This window comes from Salvia hispanica, chromosome 3 (assembly GCF_023119035.1).
Source record: "Salvia hispanica cultivar TCC Black 2014 chromosome 3, UniMelb_Shisp_WGS_1.0, whole genome shotgun sequence".
NCBI classification, from domain to species: domain Eukaryota; kingdom Viridiplantae; phylum Streptophyta; class Magnoliopsida; order Lamiales; family Lamiaceae; genus Salvia; species Salvia hispanica.
The window spans coordinates 12843569-12853584 of record NC_062967.1 but is presented as its reverse complement, the minus strand read 5'-3'; the positions used below and the strand labels follow the sequence as shown (position 1 = coordinate 12853584).

General features: G+C 34.7%; 1 protein-coding gene across 1 annotated transcript; it reads left to right on the top strand.

Annotated features, from left to right (window-relative positions):
- Positions 1–8545: 8545 nt before the first annotated feature.
- LOC125209311 lies at positions 8546–9540 on the top strand. The gene is made up of 2 exons (XM_048108911.1): positions 8546–9379; positions 9499–9540. The coding sequence occupies exons 1-2, from the start codon at positions 8546–8548 to the stop codon at positions 9538–9540; spliced, it is 876 nt and encodes a 291-aa protein (XP_047964868.1).
- The last annotated feature ends 476 nt before the right edge of the window (positions 9541–10016 follow it).

Here is a 10016-nt window from a genome sequence, read left to right as displayed (position 1 = left end):
ATATTCAAGAATACATAATTGAATATAAATAAAGCAAGATCTTCGAACATCATGTATTTCACGTAAAACCATAAACATAATGGATCGAAAACTTACCTTTATGATCCATAGCGGAAGCGATTGGGGAAGACGGAGAACTTCCTCGGACTTTCTTTGGTGTAGTAGCGCAACTCCAACTCCAAGGATTTGTTTCTCTCTCTTTCCCTCGTTTATGTGTTCTTTTAATGTGTGTGATTTGATGGGATCCCACACTTGTATTTATAGGCAGAGAGAGGACAAACCCTAATTATAAAATATTAAAGCCCTTTCCATCAAAGTGGCTATTTTATTAGGACGTTTCTTTTTGACCAAGTAATACCAAAATCAAATTAAATAATTGATCATGATAATTTGATTTGATTTTGTTAGTCAATAACATAATTAACGTCAAATTCATGACAATCAAAACCATATATATTCTTGACTAAATTAATGCTAATCAAGACATATAAATATCCCAATTTCCTTAATAGCAATATACTACTAGGAAACATATAATATTAGTCAACAATTAAACTAACTAGGAAACATCCCATTTAAATCAATATATTCAATTGATAGCTAATTAATTAGGGAAAATTGTGTCTTATACCAAGTTAATGTATTATATTAAAAATCCAATTCTATTTAGGATTCTATCACATGTCACATATGTGAGACATAAAACTTACAGTCGCCTGAGACACGCACAGACTTCGCGGTGACGACGTACTTCAACTTCATGAAAGCGCTGATCCACAATGCCAACGATGTGAAGGTGTTGCGGGAGAAGGGCATACTGTACGGCCTGCTGGCGAGCGATGAAGATGTGGTTGAGATATTTAAAAGCATTGATACGTATGGATACTCGAACCGGACACGTGGCCTTTTTCGTGACGTGAAGATGGGGATTGAGGAGCACTGCAACAGCAAAGTGAGGACGTGGACGGCCGATCTCATGAAGACCAATTTTCGGAGTCCGCGGACTGTTATAGCTCTTGCTACCGCCGCTTTTCTGATATGCCTCACTTTTCTACAAACCTACTTCACAATCTATCCATGTAAAAAATGAACACTGCCACTTGATTCCACTTTGTGTTGCTTTTTTGGGCTGCTGAATGTCACATGTCAATTAAGTACGTGTTTTTTTTTTCAGTTTCATCTTATGCATTATGTTCTATGTTCCCCAATATGAAAGTACAAAACTATTTTTAGCTAAACGGATATTTTTCCTAAAATAGGCTCCAACGTATCTTCAATTCAATTAATAGATTCCATGATTCGATCAATCCTATCTCAATAGTCTTCTAAATAAGATAAAATGAAATTAATTTTAAAATACCGTAAATTGGTAAGTGCCTACAGTCCCCGAAACTAAATATATTGAAGTGTTAAGGAGAAAAATATAACTCCATTCATCCCATATTGAGGGACATGCTTGGGACACATGGATAATGAATTTAGAAATTAAGTACTCCATCTGTTTCGTTCCATGTTAATAGAACCATTTTTCTAGTTTGGAAGTTGATAGCTGAGTCATTTTTATTTTTGGCAAAAAATAACACTCTCTTTTAATTTATTTTCTTCGTCTATCTTACTTTATTTACCATCCCTTTAACATACTATTCTTAATTTCTATGGCGAAAAGAAGAATCTCTATTTACAAGGAATAGTAATTAAAGTGAATAAAAATGAATAGAAAAAGTAAATTGGTTAAAATGTTTAATTTTTACCTAAAGAAGAAAGACCCTGAGAAAGGTTAGTACTATCTAATGCACATCAATTAGCGTAGAATATACCACAACAAAAACAAAATAACTTTATAGAGCATATATCTATATAAAAATTGAGTTGAGTGACAGGACTAATGATGGATGGTGGGTAGGGCTTTGACTTTTTTGAATGCTATGATTTCAGTCTTTGTTTAAGCTAAAACTAGTTATAATTATTTTAATCTTAATGTGAACGTGCGATCACAACTTTTATGACCCAGTGTGGTTTCCCTCGGCCTATTATACCATTACACCACAAAACCACCGCCTGACTCTACAACTGCAGCTGGTGGAGCCATTCGAGAAAGAGGTTCTTGACATGTTATGCCAAAGTGGCAAAGACAGAACCGTCCATTCTGTCGTAACTCGTAAAAGCATAAGAACTGAACCGGAACAGTCCGTTTTGGTCGGTGAACCAATGAGATTATGAGAGCAAGCCTAAAGATGTTTAAAACCATTGATACTTATGGATACTCAAACGACGAACTTTTATGTTATGTGAAGAACAGTATTGAGGAGAACTGCAACAATCAAGCGAGGACAAGGATGGCGGACCTCATCAACACCTAGTTTCGGAGCCCATGGAGTGTTATAGCTCTTGCCGCCGCCACTGTTCTAATAGGCCTCACTTTTCTTCAAACTTAGTATTTCCAACCCGAACAAAGTCTTTCATTCATTATATTCTCTTTGTCCCATTTCAAATGAAATATTTCCTAAAATAAAAATAAGATAACTTTTACTTGTTCCGCCCTTTTACTTTAATTTCTTTTCTTTAATTCACAAAATAACAATACATAAAATCTCATGATAAAAAATAAAAGGACACAATTTATTTTGAGTTAGTGGACTCATCCTCCACTAACTCAACAAATTCACACTTAACTACTCTCTCCCCAAAACTTGAAATCAATCAAGAAACTTTGATGCGGGCGTGATAAAATCCGCATGAGTGAGGTTTTGGGAATTGGGAGTATCTGCTGACGAATCAAAGGAGATTTGTGGAGAATTGCATGCCAACAAGGAAGAAATTGCAAGGAAGAATGAAAGATTGAGATGAAAAGAGGACCTAGTAAAAAACCTACTAGTACATATATTTGAGGTTGGTGCAACAGAAAAAAAAAATTTCGCCTATCGCTCACACAAATGTCCTGGCTAAATTGGGCTCTCTACAGTTATCACACTATCCCCCTTATTAGGCCCTAGACAAATAAAATAATCTGCCCACTAATGGCCTAAGTGACTATTTGGGTCGCAAGTACGGCCTGTCTCAAACTATTTGAATACACTTTACGATGTAAAACAAATCGCATAAGTACATTATCACAGTTTCAAAAATTAATAGCTAGTACTACATAAATGTACAATCTATCATGTTCATGCAAATATGCAATGCATGGTCTTTATCGTTTTTTTCATTGATTGATTGATTCACTCGTGTACCAAATTGAATGTACATTTACTTTTTTATCAATACTATCATTACTAACATTTTAGAAACATAATACAATGATAAAAAACAACGAACTCTAATGTAGTACTGTATGAATTAGAACTTATAAGAATTAAGACAATAAAACACAACTTAATTTGTAAGACGTTTCTCTTTTCCTAATAAGTCGGTAGTTTAAGTCATCAAAGGGGTCAAATGAGAACCATTCTACATCCTAAATATAGCTAAATTAATTTAATCAGATCCATATACACCTAGTTGAGATTGAAATACTGATCTTGTTCCGAGAGCTGAATGATCCTTTATTATCGAGCTAAAAAAAACTATAATCGTCCCTCCCTTTCTGTAGGGTTTGCGAAGAAACCCTAATCTCGATCACAAACCCTTCCTTTAGGGTTTGCAAAAAAAAACTTATATTTGTTACACTTCAGAATTTAACAATGTACTACACATAAAGAGTAACAAAAAAACCAATGTCCAGTTTGATTTTTTATTCATATTCTGAACACTGTCATTAAGACGTTGCTTTTACATACTCCCTCCGTCCCAAATCGTATTCCTTTTTAAGTTGTCCCAAGTTACTTGAGTCATTTCTTGTTTTGGCTAAAAACAAAACATTTAATTACACCAACTTTATTATTTCTTTTACTTTACTCTCTCATCTTTCTAGTATTACTTTATTCTCTCCTCTACTTTATTTTACTCATTAAACACAACTTTCTTAAATCTCATGTCGAAAAGAAACGCCTCAAGTAACGTGGAACGGAGGGAGGCCTATATTGGACCTGTTAGTTGCGGTTTTATTTTTGACTCAATCGCCAACTCACAACTTACAACTTACAACTCATGGGTACGTTCTCTTTCAATTTGTTAACATTAATCATTTAATTATTGGTTTACTAATCCAATTGATCAATAGTGATAATTTAATCAGGTTTACATTATTGATCCATTAGCGTAATGGCTAGTGGGTCGGAGTAGATATAGATGGGTTGACTAGTGGAAAATAAAGTTGAATATCTTGAAACCTTAACCATCCATTGAAGAATTCAAGAATGGAGTTAAGTAATGAGGGAAGCTTTTTCCAAGAAGGAGAGATTAATTAATTACTATACTTCATGACTTTATCAATGTGTGTTGGAGGATGGTGGGTACTGGCCTACTGGGTAACTGGGTTGAGTTGATTTTTTAGTAAATACTATGATTTCAGTCTTTGTTTAAACTAAACAATTATTTGAATATTAACATTTTCCCCACAAAAGTAATCTCACTTTCATAATATATACAATTACAATCAAGTAATCGATCTATTATTAATTGTCTATATAAACCAACATAACGGATTGAATTTACAAAGTAGTTTTGCTCGTACCAACTAAAAAACTTTTTCTATTATATATATAATTAATTGTGAAAATTAGTTTCATCATTTACTCTCTCCTTGTATTTATTGTATAAAAATAATCACTCCCCTGTCCATTAAATAGATTAACATGTGTTTTAATAAAAAAATAGTAAAATAAAAGAAAAAAAAATATAGGTAAAACATATGGGACATGAGGAGGAAAAATGGCAATGTATGAAAAAAGAATAAGTGGATAAATTAATATTTTCTTTGTCCACCATTTAAAAAGTCATTTTGCCATTCTGGGTTGTCCACCATTTATAAAACCATTTACTTTATTTCACTTTTAATATGCAGACCTCACATTTTCCTAATCTTTTACGCTTACAATACAATATAAAACTAACTAATGCTCCCTTTAAATGAGTTCCACGTTCTACTCACTTTTCTTCACAGAGTCAAACAATTTTTTAAAACTCATGTCTAGTCAAAAAGATTCTTTTTAAGATGGACTGAATGGAGTAGAATAGTGTCAATAATTTAAGAGAAACTTCCTATTTTTTGATAAACAAGATGAAAGTGTATTTTTTTTTGGATGGGGACAGAAGTATATAAATATAAATCAGTCCAATAACCCTTAATTAAAACTGTGGGTTCCATGTTTTAAGTCATCGTCTTCCTCCTCATTTTCTATATATATACAACTTCAACTCACCAATTCTTCCAACTCGCAGTATTGAATTACACAACTTTGGCTCGTTAAATACATAGACATATACAATGATGGATATTCCCGGTCCTTCTTCGGAGACGGAAAACCCCCTCCCACCCCACCACGTCAATATCGATATCCCTAAATCTGGGGAGCCCAGGCTGTACATACTGAGGGAGAAAATGCAAGGGGACATGCCGTTAGCTGTTTCCCTCGGCCCATACCACCACTATCGGGATAATCAATTGGGGGAGGTGGAGCCATTCAAGTTGGAGCTACAAGATATTCTTTGTGGAAGCGCTGACCGAAAAGAATCCCTTGGGAGAAAAATCATTGACGGTCCGTTTGGTACACGGAATTGGAATTGAATTGGAATTGGAATTGGAATTCTATGGAATTGAATTGGAAGGAATTGAATTCTAATTCAATTCCAAATCATTTGTTTGGTATAATTAAAGAATTGGTATGGAATTGAATTATAATTCCAAATCCTATGTTTGGTAACTCAAAAGGAAAGATTTGGAATTGAAATAGAATTCAAATAAATTTTTTTAATATTTAAAATAATTTTTTTTAAATTACTATTTTAATAAGTATTAACATTTTTACATTTTTTCCCATTCTCTAAATTTTTTTAAAAAATCATTAACTATAAATATACTATCATAAAAACAAACCCGATGTATAACATAATAAAATATTTAAGTTGATACCTAATTTCTATTTACGACATATAAAACAATTTTTTATATATAAATATATATGGTGTGTATTATATAATTTAAATATACATGAATATAGTTATGTACAATACAAATTATGATCATATCAATTATATACTCCCCCAATCCATATCAAATGAATACAATTATTTTCCAAACCATAAAGACAATAGTATTATACAAATCATAAAGACAATATCTCTAGCCGGCCGACGGGACTACCGACACTGTCTGGACTACGGTGCATGCCGCCTTTGAGCGCTAAGTCCCTTGTTCGCCATCCCTCTTCGGTAATTGCACTAGAAATTCATCTATATTCAGCTTAGAGTTGGGCCAAATGAGGAAATTGTTAGGACTTCAATATCTCATCAATGTGCAATTCATTAAATCTGAATCTAATTGGTTAGTAAACAAGACTTTCAATTCAACTTGCATCAATCCATAACATAATGTAACATCAAGAGGTCATTCCTGCAACAAATCAAGAAAATAAAAGCTACACCAACAAATTAAACCAAAGCCAAACATTGATGACATCAAATTCAAGCCTTGCAACAAACTTAATTAGAAGAAATCCACTGTTTCAATTGTCTTAAATTTGATCATTCAGGTTAAGAAGATAAGCTATACAAGTACATAGAGCATCAGAAACATTATAGCTTTAGTTCAATTTCACACCTATCTAAGAAAACGAGACACCATGCAATTTCACAGCTACAAATTCATTTTTAACAAGACTAATAAAACTAATTTATTCTTTGAACAAAAAGTCACAACCACATAAATCCTTAGCTTGAGCCCGCAAAATCAAAACCTTGTGGACTGCGTCAAATAACTGGAAACTAAAGAATTTCAGCATCCAACTCGGTAGATAAATGTCAACTCCACCTAATAGAGAAACTTTTACAACTTCTCCCACTTCTGTATTCACCCACCCACTAACTAGCACTCTTACTATCCCAAAACAAACATATAATCATATCTTCATCATAATCTCACCCAAAAAAATCATTTCCATATTCCACGAAAACTAACCCCAAGCACGTGAAATTAAAGGTTCAATCTTTATATATGTGTTCGAAATTGAACTGTGGGATTGGTCAAAACAACCATGCATACTTCAATTATTTGTCAACATATCATACTTAATCAATGCATAAAAACCATAGGATTGTGACACTGATCCCCTTTTCCACTTAGCTAATATCTATGTCCATGAAGTCTGTTGTTGCAAAGTTGTAATTAAGTTCAACATAATCCACAGTTTCATCATCACCAAGACTTCTAAACTACTCCCCCCGTCCCGCTTAAGATGACACGTTTTCCTTTTTAGTTTGTCCCAACTAAGATGACATATTTCCTTTTTTGGTAACTTTCTCTCTCCAATTAATACACTCAACCACGTTTTCTCACTCCTATTAAAATATCCATCTTTCTTTATCTCTACTTTAATACTTACACCCATCTTCTCTCTCTCCAATTAAACACTTTAACCAATAACTCCTAAAATCCCGTGCCGGCTAAGCAATGTGTCATCTTAGCCGGGACAGAGGGAGTAATAAATGAATGAAGTCTAACTTCACTCGCTCAATCATGAGCTAAATGGAGCAGCTTCTACTATATTACGCATTTTAGCACCTTCATGTAGGTTATTACAACAAACAACATCACACTTTGAGACGAAAAAAATACAAGGATTACCAAATTTCTCTACAGAAACAACTTCAAAGGAGCAACAGCTTATCATCTGCAAATTTGTTTATTCTAATGGCTACAATAAATGCAAATTGAAGTTGAGTCAGTGGCCTCTAGCAGAGCAATTTCAATTTAAGAAGACACAAGCAGCATATGAAAGCATAAAACATCCAACATCCCCCTTTCCCATCAAATATATGAAATAAAGTAAACCGGAAGCATAAAAGAGAAGGAAAGGTGAATTCGAAACGCAGAAGTGGGGAAGAGTTTGAATCATTACCTAATTATCCATCAATTGTAGAGATGAATCGCTCGGCACAGTAGCAAAGAGAGAAGCTAGGGCATAGAGCGGAGAGAGAGCGACGTGGGAAAATTCATAGAGAGAGAAAGAGGGGGAGAGAAAGGAAACGCGCACAGTGATTTTTTTTCAATTTATATGTGACCCATTTACAATTTGACCCGGAATTAAGATCCGCGCTTTTTTCAATTTTGACCCGATTTTCGGTGGAATTGATTTACAATTCTTTTGTTAACGCGTGGAATTAGAATTGTGGAATTGGAATCGGTGGAATTGGAATTCAATTCAATTCTACATATTTTTGTATTGCCAAACAGTGGAATTGAAATTAAAGGTCCAATTCCAATTCCGCAGCCCCAATTCCGTGTTACCAAACGCAGCCTGAGCGGATACACGAATTCTACACCGAAGAATGTGGCTACGTTGGCGAGGATTTGGCTGAAATAGTGTTTCGCGACGCTTGCTTCCTCATATGCTTTATGTACGGATTGGGTAAGAGTGGGGTAGAAACTTACATCCGAATGTGCGAACGCATGGGAATGTCCGCTATGTTGCTCGTCTCATCTGATATATGTATGCTGGTGAATCAAATTCCATTATGGATCATCTCCTTAATATACCCTGATCAACACCAATCATTGTTGTGCGAGTACTTGAGCTACCGTGTTTATGGGGATTACAGGATGACACAACTCCCATGGGCACAAGGAGAAGAGCCTCGTCACCTGCTCGAAGCTTTGCGCCGCACCTTCCTTCGCACCGTTGAGACCCAACAAAATCCAAGTCTCATTCGGCAGAGAGATAATCAACCGAGAGAAATCACAAGAAGTGCGCGGACAAAGATGGATAGTCTTTTTCGGTCGGTGACAGATCTGAAAGCAAAGGGTATTTATCTCCAGCGGAGTTCAAATTGTTTGACGGACATCAGCTTTTCCTCCTTCGGCTTCTTTGCTCAACTACGCCTTCCTATCTTCTGGGTCAACGAAGAAAGCAAAGTTTTATTCTCCAATCTTATTTTATTTGAGATGTCGCCGGGCGTAGAAACAGACTTTGGGGTGACATCTTACTTCAATTTCATGAAAACGCTGATCAACAATGCTAATGATGTAAAGGTGATGCGGGAGAAAGGCATACTGTGCAGCACGTTGGAGAACGATGAAGAGGTGCTTGATATATTTAAAAGCATCAGTACTTATGGATCCTCAAGCACTGGTCTTGGTCATTTTAATGAAGTGAAGATGAGGATTGATAAGTACTGCAACAATAAAGCTAGAATATGGATGGCTGAACTCATCAATACCTATTTTCGAAGCCCTTGGGCTGTTATAGCTTTTCTTGCGGCAGCTTTTCTGCTTTGCCTCACTGTCGTACAAACTTACTACACAATCAATCCACGCAACTAATCAATTCCATTTGATTCCACCTTTTGTTTCATGTATGTTTATTGCCACTTGATTTCAACTTATGCTTCATGTATGTCTTTTAGGTTACTGTTTGTAATGTAACTTATGCTGGAAGTCAAACTTAGCTACTATCATGTTGTAAGAAAATAACTGTGGCCAGACTGTTTGTTTTTGTTTCTCAGTTTTACTATGTCATTTGTTTGTTTGTCCACGTCGATCTCAATTATGTGATTTGGGGTTTGATTTAGCCATTTGCGCATGTGTTGTTGAAATTGTGCTATGATTTGAGATTTGAGAGAAATGCACATGTGAAAGTTTATACTATTGCACAACAATTTATACTTGGGAATCCAATCGGCCTAATGCAATTAATTGACAACCCGAACTAGCTACCCAATCAGCCCATCTTAAACATGATTTATATTTATTTATAGTGCACAATAGTTTATAATTTTGTGGAGATTAAATATAAAGGGGGAAAATATTATACTTCAGTAGAACTTGTAATTATTAGATGATAATATATTTTTAATGGACTTTTGAGAATTAATTCAAATAAAAATATAAAAATTCAAAGCCGATTTTACAATTAACTATGTGT

Coding starts and splice junctions, on each gene's coding strand:
- LOC125209311 (XM_048108911.1), top strand. CDS start 8,546: ATGGGAATGTCCGCTATGTTGCTCGTCTCATCTGATATATGTATGCTG. Junction 9,380..9,498: donor TTCTGCTTTGCCTCACTGTC/GTACAAACTTAC, acceptor TATGTCTTTTAG/GTTACTGTTTGTAATGTAAC.